At 42.6% G+C, this 14,524-nt stretch overlaps 1 protein-coding gene across 1 annotated transcript; it reads right to left on the bottom strand.

Moving 5' to 3' along the window:
* Positions 1-461: 461 nt before the first annotated feature.
* Positions 462-13,802, bottom strand: LSM11 (LSM11, U7 small nuclear RNA associated). Its single transcript, XM_033096790.1, has 4 exons — positions 13,311-13,802; positions 7,967-8,106; positions 6,002-6,085; positions 462-5,564 (listed from the first exon to the last, which is right to left on the bottom strand). Exons 1-4 carry the CDS (start codon positions 13,750-13,752, stop codon positions 5,154-5,156), a joined length of 1,077 nt encoding a protein of 358 aa, XP_032952681.1. The 5' UTR covers positions 13,753-13,802; the 3' UTR covers positions 462-5,153.
* Positions 13,803-14,524: the final 722 nt, after the last annotated feature.

Genomic DNA, 14,524 nt, shown 5'->3' with positions numbered 1-14,524 from the left:
GCTGGTGGCATATTCAGATACTTCTGGAAGCAGGGAGGATCAATTCGTCAGATGTGGTAAAACACCGAGAGGGGAGCAGTCATAGTGATCTCAGCAGATCGTGAAGACAGTGGATTAATGCCAGTGAGTTATTAGGTGGAATGAATTCACAGGGCAATTCCCATTGCTTCAGGCTTCTAGAAGAGGTAACTCACAATGTGAGCGAAGTTTCTTTTCTAAGCATGCACTTCAAATAGACTTGGAAGAACAAAGCTACTTCAAGGACAGGGATCTAGGTGTGTGTGCTTCGGTAAAGAAAAGACCCAAGTTACAACAATGAGATTGCAGAGGCTTGAGATATTTTAACTTTCTAGATAGGTGTCTTCACTTGACAATAGACTCTTCTGCCTTCTCTCCTCCACTCCCCAAATCAGCAGAGACAAAGCAGCCAGTGCATTAATGCAATCATATTTATTACGGTTTCCACACTCCCATATGACACATATGTAAAGCAGAACATTGCAAACTTAAGTTACTAGCAGCAATCCTCTGTAAACAGGAAGGGGTTAGGTCAACTTAACAATAGGAATACTTTTAAGACAAGATTACAAGTCATGGTTTTTCTTTTAGCAGCCGATGTATGAATAGAGAAACTACAAATTCATAGAGTCATCCAGGTTTAGCCTTGTCTAAAAACACTATAAGTCACGGTGCAGAGGCCTATCCCCAGGGTAGCCCAGAAGGCTAATGAACGTCTTTAGATGTCAGCAGGAAATAAGTACATCACTTTTCAAGACATTGCTTATTATCTGCTTTACTATCTGGAAAATAGAAAAAGAACTGGACAGCTGCCCTAGAACCTAGTTCACACATAATTCAGCTAGATAATCATTGTTTAAATAACGTCCCTTAAAAATTTTTAAGACATTTTCCCCCATAGCTCTAAACATAACATCAGACATAACATCAGACATTTGCTCCAAAGGACTAAAAATCAAAAGCGATTGCAAGGTATTGGGAATAGCTTCTATAGCTTTCCTGAGAGACAGTTCCCATCTTTTCAGAGAGTGTTTTTAAAGAAGCACTAACTCTGGTAGCTTATCAAACTACTTTATATTATAAATAAATAAAAGACCAACTGAAGGTCTCTGGTGTACTTATTTTTTCCCCTAGATCTCTGAACCATCCAAAGTGATTTCTTGACAGAGAGCTTTCATTTTTATTAGAGGAGTGCAAGAGAACTTACAAACATTTGAAAAATACTCTGAACACTGAGAGTAAAGAAGGCCCAACCCTTCTTTAGAGCCCAGGAAACTGTGACAGGAACCCCACAGGCTTATCTTAAATCCATCAACTCAATTTGCCAGAAAGTAATAACAGACCACCCACCTTTGCAACACAGGCCCAGATAAGATATTTTTTTGCTTTAGAATCATTAAGAAAAGACTTCTGAGAGGTACTGCCCCAAAAAAACACAGGATGATGAACAGAAGTTACTGAAAAGGGCTCGACTGCATGCTATATCTGGCACAGGAAAAGAAAAATTACAACAGTTGCAAAACCATAATTTTCAGACCATGATATTCTTACATAACCTTGACCTTCTCACAGCAAGCATTTCATTCATTAAAAAAAAAAAATACATAAAGGATTGAAAAGCTCTAGGCAGCACCAGTGACAGCTAGCTGTCTTTGAATAATTTTAATGCTTTTTCTAAAGGCAAAATTTAGACAAAATTTAAAGAAGTAATTTACAGAATCTATTCTATTTCATTTTACCCATGTCAGCTGTTACAGGAATAGTGCAAACTGAAAATACAAATACCTACTCTGCATCAAGTTCAGTTTCTAATTTTTCTCGAGGGATAGAAGCGGTACAGCTACATTTCTGCAAGGCTTCTGAGGATTAAGGGCAGCTCACAGCTCCTGACCTGACAATCTCTAAAGGTGCTCCTGGACTATTTCACCATGAAAATAGATAGAGCCCCTCTTGATCCATTTAACAACTCATAGCAAGGATTCCTATGCACCTAGATGTTAATGCTAATATTTTCTAAGCTTTCTGACGTGACAGGCACCATGCACAGAGAGCAGGGTACTGAATAGACACTGCTAACTCTGGCTAACAATCTCACCAACGGCCCACCTCTGTCATAAGATGGTCTCTGAAAGGAAGCACAAATGCTTCCCAAATACTAGAATGAACAACCTAAAGTGCAAGTTCTCCTAGCAATCATTCTGGGTGTGAAACCATACCTTCCATTTCTCAATCCCTTGTTCTTATCTAACGCAGCTGGAAACTCCTGAGAAGACTTCAACAAGTACACAGGTATGCCCTGTGAATTATCTGGAAAACACGCCCACATGTTTATAGATTACTTTGAAGAACCAAAGTTGGATGTTCAAAAATAAGTACTATTCCTACCAAGTTTCCCAAACCCAAATTCTTGGACAATACTAGAAACCAGTTTTGTTGCATTTCAGCTGCTGAGTGTCCCCCTCAGGTGAGCTGTTGGGGAGCCTCCAGGACTACCATTCTAGCTGTTAATTTCCCTTTTTCTCTTTTTCTCCTGAGTAAGACTTCAGTTATTTCCATAGCAACTCTAATGTCCTAAATGATCACATTTTTGGACAGCATATACATTGGAACTATTTGTTCTTCCTTATGAAAAATTTCTCCAATATTAAAAAAAGCAATGATTTTTAAAAATTGACTTCTCTAAAAAATTATCATGCTTTGTACAAATTTGCACATTTACTAGATAGTTCATTCATTCCAGAATCACTGTCCAAACCAAACAAATAAATGGGTGCATAAGAGAGATCACATACAATTTTAAAATAATTTTTAGAGCCAGAATTGTTAAGTTGGGTAGAAAAAAAGTGAATCAATCTCTATACGGATATATGAAAATTATATGCAAACATGAAAACCAGCACGTGTTTAAAACAAATCAGGTTAAATTTAATCAGGCACTAGAATGAATGAAAATTCATTCATTCCTTTTGATTCCAAATTTCTACTTTAGCAGGAAAAATCTAGTATCCATTTCAGCTTCTAACTGAGGGACAAGAGGGCAGACAGATGGGGACAGCCAAACGGGAGACTGGAAAGAGGTAGAGGCAGGGGTGCCTGATGATTAAACAAGAAAACTAATAACTGGGGAAGTGAGATTTTAGACACTATTTAGAAGATTGGCAGATTTCAAGTTTGTAACCTGGAACCTCTCTAAATGCTTAGTGCATCTATTCTGGCTCTAAAAAGTATATTTAAAATGCATTTTAAATAAAAACAAAACAATTTCCGCAAATTCCCCTTTGGGGATGTGTCACTTTTAGATGCTCCTTCTCCCTTTGGTACTATCATATAAACCCCTGAAAAGTTCAGGGAAATTCTTTCTGATAATGATCAGAAAAGAGTGGAGGCTGGGATATAGAGGGCACAGCAAAGAAATGTTACTCTCCCTGAAGATATTCTTCTGAAACTTCCATTGTCCCTTAGAAGAAAGGAATGGAATATGGAAAATAGTTCCTGAAGATATTACTGCCTTCTGATACAGTAAGATCATAATTATGACACCTACAGAGATTACTTTCTTATGTTAGCACCTGCCTTGCTACTAAGACAGAGTTTTTACCAAACTATGAAACAGGGTTAGTAAAAATTACTCATGGCACTTAAACATGTCGAGAAACTTTAAAATGCTTTCCTAAAATTCTTTGTCTCAGTGCTCCTGTGAGGTAGGTGTCTGATGGGGAAAAACTGAGGCACAGAGGGGTTAAATCTGCTCTCCTTTCATTATATGATGAACCAGTGACCCAGCCGGTAGAAGGACCAGGCATCCAAGTTCCATAAACTTTATTCACCTGCTCTCAGAGGGCTTTTCTAAGTTACACAACAAATACAATGGGGGGAATTTTTCTTTTCAAGCATTTTAACTAGTTAGCTCTTTCTTATTCTCACTTTGAACATGAGTTAGCTAAACTAAAACCAAATATAAACTAACAAAACAAAACAAAATCAATGTTGACTAACAGTCTGTGTCAAGATATAGTCAATTCTGCACTGGTGACTGAAAAAGTGTACAATATGATTCAAGTAGTATCAGAGAGTGCTATGGTGTTTGTGTTACTGAAGCCAGCCTGTGAGTAGTGTCCCTTCCAGCCACCAGCCACTACAGTTTATGAGAATCTCTTTGGCCTGACCAAGAGAATAACACCATTCTGAAAGATATTCTACACAAGGCCAGCCCTGCCTGGAAAGAGGACTCTCAGCTGTGTGATGCATGTGTGTTATAGAGCTCATGCAGAACTCTTTGAAGCCAGACATGAAGGTCACAGTCTCCTGCCATAAAACTCACAGGACAGATCACAGAGGGGCAATACACAAGGTACATGCACTAGCACCATGCCACAGAAGTCAGAGAGAAGGACAAGAAGCCACCGCACGAGCGTCTTATAGTCCGATCTGGTATGCCATTCACATAAACTACTTCTGGTAAAGGGAGACCGCTGAGGTCCCATATGCTTTTCCATAGTGAGAGGGATGAAAACAGGCATTCATTGCTGGCTGCTTTGAGCATACCAGCTATTCAAAACTCACGCTTACATAAATTGGTAGCTTTCTTAAATCTTATAGATGTCCGAAGGTAACAGATTACATTTCTTGAACAAGAAAGAATGGTACAGAGAAAAATTCAATGGTCAGTTACAAGACGTGGGTGCAGGGCTCCAGGGCAATTTATACTGCTACTCTTTCAATCACATTCATGAGTACTCAGGGCACTAGCTTTTAGAAATGAGATCGTTCTCATTTCCTCCCACACACTATTGAGTCTATGAAGTGAATTCAATTCATACCATGACCCCAGATTCAAATGGAAGATCTTATATTTGGCTTGAGTGTCTGAAGCAGACCATGATACCAGATGAGACGTGTGTACCCATGTGCAGCTTTTGCCTTTATATTAATGTGAACACCCACCCTCCCCAAGGCCTGTCTCCCCTTGAGGGAGTTCATCTCGCAGAGAGCCCAAGCCTGGCTCTCTCCTCAGCACATGCAGTACCAGAGGGAATCATTACAACTCAGGGTTTCACTGGGATACTAGGACACAGCATAGCAGCGATTCATGCATTTTATTTCTAAAAACCAAAGCTGAAGTGAGGCTGAGCTAATCACTGTGCAAGATGAACCAGCAGGACATTCTCGCCTCGAATGAAAATCTGATTTATATGTCTAGTGAATACCTGCTGGTAGTCCACTTTGGGCTTTCGTTTTTTCTTACGGGGCTGGCCCCTGGAAAGGGTGGTAGCTCTGGAAAAGGTCCCCCCCGCACTAGACCCCTCTGTCTGCACAGTCCTCCCTGACAGCTCTGACCTGGACTCCTCCCTTGTAGATGCCTGCAGGGAAGAAGGGACGGAGCGTGAATGCTTGCGTGAGCCCCGGTCAGTGTCTCCTCTTCCCCACACTGAAGCTACCTTCCAAGTGGATGTCTGGGAGTATCTGGACAGAGTGGAGTCTTCAACTGCAGACTTAGAATCTGCTTCCTTCTTGGAGGAATCTTGAAGTTTTAGCCGATCAAATAGCTATAAGGAAGGCAATAACAAATATTAGCGTTCAACATCGCTCTTTCGATATACAGAAAGAAGACCAGATTCCTTAGCTATGCTCTGAGGACTACTTGCTTTGTAAATTTTAAAAAGTTAGTAATAAATTTTCTATTTCCAGCCATAATTCAGATAAAACAGTATGTCAAGAGAAGGTGCATATAAAATGGAAAGACTTTTAAGCCTTTATAAGAGATAATTTGTTGCTCAAATAATATGTAGGTCAGAAGCAGGGACTCATTTGAAATTAGCTAGATGCATGAGAAGAGAAACTAATGAAGACCTTGGTCCAGGCATAACTGGCTGACAGCACTAGGGCTTTCCCACTAGGAAACCCTGGTTACTGCACTCAGTGATCCTAATTCCTCAAGCTAAAAGCACGCTGGGTACTCAGGAAGTCAGGAGAAACCACCTACCCTCGTGAGAGTCAATGAAGAATCCCGCTCATATGCTTTGCCCAGCACAGGCTTTCGGTACGTCTCATCCACATCAGTAAGTGCCTAGAGAAACAGTCCAAAGGGGGAAAAATGAGGCGGAGTTAAAAATATTATTCTTAGAGCTTTCAAGAAAATTTTTAAAAGGCAAAGTAACATCTAATTGTAGAAAACTAAACTTAACAGGTGACTCAGCTGTTGGACAGAAAAAAATGGTAATACCTGGCACCCTCTGAGTACAACCATGTAAAAGACAAGTCTCTCTGTGGCAAGGCGCCTTTACAACTGCATCATAGAAGTTCTTAAACTTCAGTGTGTATGTATCTAGGAAGCTTATTAAAATATAAGTCCAACCCTACTCTCCTAGAGATTCAGATGCAGTAAATCTGGGATGAAGAGCAGGAACTTTCTGTTTTAACGAGAAACCCCAGGTGATTCTGATGTAGGAAGGCCTCAAATCACCCTTTAAGAAACACTACTGCTTCTTTTCCCTTTCCAGTTTCTGACAGCAATTAACAGAGATTGACCAGGGTTACACCTACAGAATCACTGCTGAATTCTCGTCACTGAGAGATCAACCTCACTGCACAGCTGTTAGGATCAAATGAGATTGTGTATGAGAAAGTACTTTGAAAAGTGTAAATCACCATAAAAATATAAGCTTTATTGTTTATTACAGTATTATTTTATTCATTACATTATTATTACCAACGTCATGAAATATGTTCTCTTAAATCTTTTTCCTTCAAAGGTAAAATCATAATAAAATGTTTTCTTATATTTTTAGAGGCAAGTAAACTGAGCCTCTGAGAAATAACTTGCCCAGAGTCATACAGCTACCAGGTATTAAAGCTAGGATTCAAATCCAGGTTTTCTGATTCCATAATGGTTGAAAACATGGTCTTAGAAGTCAGAAAGACCTGGGATAGTGTCCTGGTACTTCCACTTACACAGTAACAGTGTGATCTGCACCAATCTTCCAAAATCTCTAGCCTCAATTCCTTCATTTGTGAAATGGAACAGTAATAGACCTACAGCTCATTCACTGAGATTATATAAAGTCCTTAGTATAGTATCTGGCACATAACAAGTATTTAGTAAATATGAGCAACTATTGTTATCCAGGGGAATGCATGGATGGAGATAAGGCACAGGGAAAAGGAAAGTTGAAGATGGGTGATATATGGAAAAGAAACATGGAAAGCCCCGGTGGCCCTGTTTTAACTGCTTCATATTACAGTTGTGTTATAATATGTTCCTTCTTTCCTACAAACATCTATAGTAAACAGGAAGCTCCTAGAAGGTTGGGGTGTGTGGTACACTCCTTTATAAGAAAACACCATGCCAAGTGTCTTCTTACTAGTATAGCTATTTCCCCTCTATCCTTACCTATCTTTCCAAAAACAGTAGAGTGAAAGTTCTTTTCTGAAATTTTTGTACTTAGAATATGCCCAACCAAAGAGGGAAGTCAATTCATATTTTTAATAGGAAATCAATACAAAATTACTAAACAATGAAATAAGTAATTTTTCCTGAAGGCTGGGTTTCCCAACCCTGGCACTAATAACACTCTGGAGGGGGTAATTTTTTGTTGTTGTGGGGCTGCTGTGTATTGTAAGACATGCAGCAGAAGTTCTAGCCTCTATGCACTAGATGCCAGCAGTACCCTATCTCACAGTTGTGACATTCAAAAAAATATCCCCAGACATTGCCAAATGTCCCTGGGAGGGACAGAAGGGCAAAATCGCCCCATTGAAAGCCACTGCCTTAAGGAAAAGGAAGCAATAAAAAGACCTTTTTTGTTGTTGTCCAAGAGGGTGCAAAGATTCTAGTTCATCTGAGAGGTTTTTCTGTAGGTTTTACTGAATAAGTTACTCAGATCCTTTAGACATATAAAAGATTTAATCTCTAAGAGCTTCTCCAGCCCCTTAAGAAAGACTTAATTACCATATTCCAGAACTTGTCAAATGCAACGAGGAAGCCTGTACAGACTCCCCGAAGTCCCTTGAAAGTGCGGATGTGAACATTCACCTTCACCCCTTCCCGGATACAACGATGGAGCTCACCCAGAGGACTACCTTCGTGCACTGAAACAAGAGAAGAGTAATCAGTGTGGCATGAACATCTGCTCCTATTCGCAGAGTTAACAACCAAGACCACCCAGCCATCTCCAGCAACACAAGGCAACACGGTGTAGTGGCAACCTCACGATGGGAGCAGCAAGGCCTAACGGGCAACACACAGAAATGAGACAAGATTCCAGCAGAATGTGGATAAACCATAATAGGAACAGCTATTATCCATGTTTCACTACCTGTATATCCTATCGTCTATGACGTCATTGATTCTAAGATGCACCATCATTTAAAACCTTTTTGGGCAAAAAAGAAATATCACATTAAATGTACACATCAGCAGCTGGATTCTTCTCAGTTCTGTGCCTTCTTAAGACAACTTTTTTCAGGATAATTCTCATGAACCACATATCCAGCTTGAGCCTTCCAAAGAACCAAAAACCTTGTTCATATGTTTGAAGGCAACAAACTGTAACACATCTGCCATTAAATAATGTAATCCGAGTGAAAATGGCCTTTAGGCACCCCAGTCTGCGCTACGCTGTGCACAAGCTCTCTCGAGTCACTAGTGTTTCAATGTACATCATCTTCACACCAGGCGTCAGACACCTGGTGCTGTTTCACGCCCTGCTGGGGAACAGGCACCTGCTGAGCACCTGGGTCCTGAGACTGCTGATAAGCATCATGTAAGAAGAGCAGTATGACCATTCATGAGGAGATGGCTGGGGCTATAATTTCAGTTTTAACTATAGTGAATTCTTTTTGTGAGAGCTTGAGAGCAGGGATGAATTTCATTTTTATTACTTCATGTTAAATTAGCTTTCACAACATGTTGGCTATATTATATATAACGTCTCAAAACAGAACAACACACATACACATATTCTCTTACACACTCTCACACTCATGCATGCACAGTCTGTCTTTCCCTCCCAAGTGTGCCATGCAAATTCTTTGGAGGTTATGCCATTGATAGTAAACAACAACAACAACAAATCACTGTTTTGTTTCTAGTGGCATAAGAGAGAACAACAGTCCTGCACTTCCGTTTGGAAAACTAAGTTGGTTACTCTTACCTCCTTATTCCTCATTCATGGGTTGGCTTATAAATGACGGCAGTGATAAATTAATAAAAGAAAACACTCTTGGAAGAAAGTGAATTAGCAGATGAGACGTAGGAACTTATGTCAGATTGAAGATTCAGCAAGAAGGCACAGGTAGAGCAGAGTGGCAGAAACAGCGGCCTTGGAAAGGAACATGAGAACCGTGGTCTGACATGCATCATCCACCCTTCCTCTGGCAATAGTCTAGATTTCTCTGAACCTCTGGTATATAAGGTGTGTGTGTGTGTACATGTATCTGGATATGTGTTATAGACTGTGTTAAATCAAGCATCGTGGGCAACTTTTAGGTCATTCTAATTAGTTGCACGACCTTGGTGAGTAACTTTTTCTCTATAAGTCCGAGTTTCTTCATTCATAAAATGAGGTTAGATGACTAGTTAAATTTTAGATTCAGGACTAAATCTTTGTAATGCAATTTCTTAGCAACTGATCACAATGCCTGGATTACTCCTTCACCTAGACCCCTTCACTTAGCCCCCCACCCCAAACATATACATGTTTCCACAAAGAGTGGACAGACCATTCTTTTTCTAACTTGGAAAAAAATAGGGGCACCACTTCTCCCCCCTGACTCCCCAGGTCCAAGAGAAAGGGCAAGCATGTATCTTAACGACAGTCTCTTATTCTAATTAAACAAACGGCAAACTCAGGTCTTTCAACTCCTACACTGTATCTTTCTCTTCCAAAGATTTAATAAGGTGTAATTCCAGGAAGCATTTTTATCCTTGTGTGACCAAACATACAACACTAGCACCACCTATCAGAACAAACTGCTAAGGCAAAAATGAGCTCCACATCCTGAATCTCTTTCCAGCAATCTCTGTGACAAACTCCAAATGGATATAAGCCAGGCTTGTAAAAACTTAACATGACCAAAAAAAAAAAAAAAAAAAGCCTTATTTTTAAGAAACATATTCTTCCAATCCCCTTCTCCACTGCCACTACACTTGAGCCACACACCCTTCTAAGTCCAGGTCATTTTTAACTCCACTCATTTCTCCCTGTTCATGGCCAACCAATCACTAAATTCAGGCAATCAGTCTCAATAACTAATACTTTTCTCCTCCCACGACCAACCATACTGTCCAGAGCCTTATCAGATGATTGGTTTACAGTGAGTCTCCCAGGTTCTTTCAGTCACGTCAACAAATTCATCATCATCACTGTTACTGTCGTTACTACCAATTACTGAGCCCTTGTATGGGACAGGCCCTGGTCAGTTTAACTTTATGCACATTATTTTATTTAATTCTCACAACTCTAACACAGAGGTACTACTATTTCACCTCTTTCTCGACATGAGGAAACAGAGGCTCAGAAAGGTTTAAATAATTTGCTCAGTTACTTACCTAGTAAACAGCTGAGCCAACAGTTAATACAGGCAGGTTATATACATCCTGACCTGGGGTTTTTAATTATGATGGTCTAACAGTCACCGAGAATTTCCCTATGTGCTAAAGCAGATTACTGTTGTAAATGCTTTAACTGTGTTAATTAATTTAAACCTCACAGCTATTGGTAGATTCTATTATTGTCCTGATTTCAGATGGGGAAACTGAGGCCCTAAAGAGTTTAAGTAACTTGCCTAAAGTAAAACAGCTAGAACACGGAGGAGCCAGTATTCAACAATAGACAGTTAAACCCCTGTGCTCTACATACATTTGACAACAAGAAACTTAGCTTCTAGAAACACTTGTCCTAAAAGTGCTTTTGCTTAAGAATATAGACCATAGTTCCCTCTCTACCATCACAAAGTCAAACAGAAACTCTTTGGTTTGGCTCTTCAGTGCATTCTAGCAACAAATGCCTCTCTGGACTCAAATTCCGTTCTGATTGCTCTGAACACAAATCCTCTGCCTCACATATGTAGTAACCTCCACACACCAAACAAGCAAAGAAAAATTAGAATGTACTCTCCTTTTTCCCTCTCCTGAGACCAGCATAACTATTAAGCACATAGGCCCTGGAGCTGGACAAACCCAGGATTCTCAGCTGCAAACTAACTAGTTATGTGACCCTGGGCAACAACAGATAACTGAGCCTCAGTTTCCTCATGTATGAAGTCATATCTAAGGGTAAAATTAGATATCATGTATCTGAAGGGCTTAGCCAAGGTTACAGCACATGTGCTTAATAACAGTAGCTATAATTAGCAACAATAAAATTATCACCTGACTTACAAAGAAGTTTCAGAAAACTTTTTGTAGTGATGGAATTTGTTCTGTATCTTGAGTGTGGTGGTGATTTTAAGACTTTTTTGGTCACAACTCACTTTACATGTAGTATTTTACTATATGTAAATTACACTTCAGTAGCCTGATTTTTAAATAATTAGCTATCCTCAACCATGCTTTTCTTTAACTTCAAGACTTAAAAGTTTACTCTTACAGGAACTCCTTCTTGCATAAATCTATTCTCACCCACACTTCTGAATTTTTTTTGCTTTCTGAAGATCATCAACTCTTTATGATGTCTATCCATGTCTATTACGCACCCAACTATTTCCAACTGGCATGACTCAAATTTTCAGTGCTTAAGGCACATTCTCTGAGACCTTGATTCCAAGCATATATCCTACTGTGGGGTCAACAAAGCTGGTCTTCACACTCCGCCATAACAATAGAGCAAAGTGATCCATAAGTAAAGCTAAAACCACCCACCACAGAGCAAGATTTCTGTTCCTTGACAATCTCAATAGCAAAGCAATAACTGGCAAAATGAAAATAAATGTTACCATCTGAGATTTGAAATGCATTTCAAAGATCTGATGTGGCAAAAAGTATAGGCAAAATAAGGTACCCCAGACTGCTCCTATTTTAGGAACATGATACTCCATCTTTGTTTCACTGCTGGGCACGCAAGCTGGGGTGAGCCTGAAGCTTGGGCAGGGATGTTCTGCCATGGTACATTATCCCACCCACAAAGGCACTCCTAACAGCATACAGCTTTTCAGAATGTTCCTCTCTTAATAAACACATGTCTAGGAATGAATCAAAATATATCCTTGCTTAGCACAACCCTCCATTCCAAAGGTGGGGATTTAATAATAACACAATTTAGTTATCAGGATACAGATGCCCTGAATGGCTAAGTAGGTCACTGTGTGCAGAGGGCAGATGTCAGCACTGCTTGCAGATAACAAAAGATGTAAGCCTGGGCTGTGTTCATGCCATTTATACAAGACCTAGCTCACACGTGAGCAACCTCTGCTGTTGACAGCTTTACTTGAAGGATCTATTAGGAGGCTCCAAGAAATCCCCTAGCGCCATTTCCACATCCCGAACTTAAAATAACCTGTGCCTATGGTAATATGAGCCTGACAGACACAGTCCTGCACCCAGCCTGGTAGCATGGCTGGAGGACAGTGTGTTTTAGTGGCATTTTGTGCCTGCTGCTCTAGCTAGCACTGTGATTTGGTAATGTGAACATATGTGTATCAAGACCCTGCATCCCTTCTGCTTAGAGCACGGGGAGCACGAGCTGTCACTTAACGTGCAGGGGTTATGAGCTTATATGTCTCCTGTGCTAACTGAACAGATCGCCCCACACTCCATCCCATCATCCCCAAATCCCACTGACCAACACTCATTCTCCTAATACTGGCTGTGCACCACCACCCGTCTGTGGTCCCCAAGAACTCCTCTCACCTCTGCAAACCCCCCTCCGATGTCCCCATCTCTCTCTCCAAACCGCCCACTCCTGCAGATCCTCTCTGCAGCTTCCGCAACACCCCTCCCCTGCAGCCAGTGCCATGGACCCCCACCACCTTTGCAGACCTTCTACTCCCATTACCACGCAGACCCTCTCCATGGCCCCCTATTACTTCTACAGCCTTTTCCACTCTGCCCCCACTGCTCATGCAGACCCTTCATTCCTCAGGACGACCAACCCCACCCAGTTCCCTCATTACTCAAGGAGGACCTCCCCACGGTCGCTGATCACCTCTGCAAACCTTCCCCGAGACCCTCCCCCTAATATGTGCCGACGCTAATACACCAAGCCCCTATCACCTCGCCAATGTCCCCTCAGCCGCCACCTTCCGGACAGAGGACCGGTCAGTCTCTCGTCCCCGCCCCCGCCTGCCGGACTCACAGGGCATTCGCGTGAGCACATTGCGCGGCGCCTTCCTGCTCCGGCCCGGACCTCGCCGGCTCTCCCCGGCGGCGCCGTCCCCTTCTTCTTTGACCACCATGAGACGGCGGAGGCGCTGGATGCGCTCGGGGTCCGGGGCGGGGGCGTCCGGGCGGCGACGGGTCCTGCCCGAGGGCCCAGCGGCGGCAGGGGCCCCCGAGCCGGGGGCCGCGCCCTGCGCCCGCCCGCGCCTGGCGCCCCGGCACCCGGTCCTGAGGAAACTCTCGTATGCGGCTACGTTGTTGAAGCAGGGCGCGTTGGGGTAGGGGATGGGAGGCAGGCGGGGCGCGTACAGAGCCAGCAGCGGGTCGAAGCTGTCAGAATTGACATCCAGCCGCGGGCTGGGCGGGCGCGCGGGGCTCCCGGCGCCGGGCGACCTCGCCCCCCGCTCCCGCTCCTCCATGTTTGAAAGGCCCGCAAGCGGAGGCCGATGGGAAGAAGGAGCGGAGCCGACAGAGGGCGGCACTGCGCAGCCGCGCCGCGGGGTCGCACTGCGCCGGCGCGGCCGCAGGGGGGCAGCAGCTGTCCGCGTTCAGTTCCGCCGGGGGCGTGCCCGTGGCTGCGTCCAGCCGGGGCCCCCATCACCTCAGCGCGCGCGACACGTTGATCTGCTTTAATGCGGTGTTTCCCCATCTATACCATTACCACTTAGGGTGTTTGTTATTACTCCAGATAACCCGGGGTGGTGCCCGGGACCAGTGACTCTCCAGGCGTTTCCTTTCTGGAACAGCCATCTAGTTACTCCCCTATCTTGATTGGGCGGGAAGCGGGCAAAGAATGTCCCAATGTGCTTTCATGCTGAGTACCACTGGGGGGGGGGGGGGTTATCCACTGGCGGTTAATCTACCTGGGCTCAAATTATTTAGCGTCTCCGAGTCTTTACATTCTCATCTGAAATATGATAGTACCTACCTCGAAGAATTGTCCTAAGAATGGATAGTGCCTATAGAGCTTATAATAAATTGTTCTTGAATGTTAGCTAATACTAAGTGGACAATGAAACTAAGAATGGGTGGATCCCGGTCCTCCCCATTTCCTACGCCCTGTGCAAAAAGTAATTTGCATTAACACCAGGACCTTAGTAAGTCACTCGATCACTGATTTTCTATGCATTGTTAAGCAACTGGAGGAAAGGATCCAGCTCTTGGAAGATAGGAAGATGGAGGATTTACAAG

Source organism: Rhinolophus ferrumequinum, chromosome 24, assembly GCF_004115265.2.
Source record: "Rhinolophus ferrumequinum isolate MPI-CBG mRhiFer1 chromosome 24, mRhiFer1_v1.p, whole genome shotgun sequence".
NCBI classification, from domain to species: domain Eukaryota; kingdom Metazoa; phylum Chordata; class Mammalia; order Chiroptera; family Rhinolophidae; genus Rhinolophus; species Rhinolophus ferrumequinum.
The sequence above is the reverse complement of the archived record's forward strand: the minus strand, read 5'-3'. Positions and strand labels throughout refer to the sequence as shown.

Bases quoted from the DNA above. Each gene is read 5' to 3' on its own strand.
- LSM11 (XM_033096790.1), bottom strand. From the start codon at position 13,752: ATGGAGGAGCGGGAGCGGGGGGCGAGGTCGCCCGGCGCCGGGAGCCCC. The intron at 8,107-13,310 runs GTGAGTCCGGCA...CTCTTGTTTCAG, and splicing joins TGTGCTCACGCGAATGCCCT to TGCACGAAGGTAGTCCTCTG. The intron at 5,565-6,001 runs GTAGGTGGTTTC...CCTTCCTTATAG, and splicing joins CTTCATTGACTCTCACGAGG to CTATTTGATCGGCTAAAACT.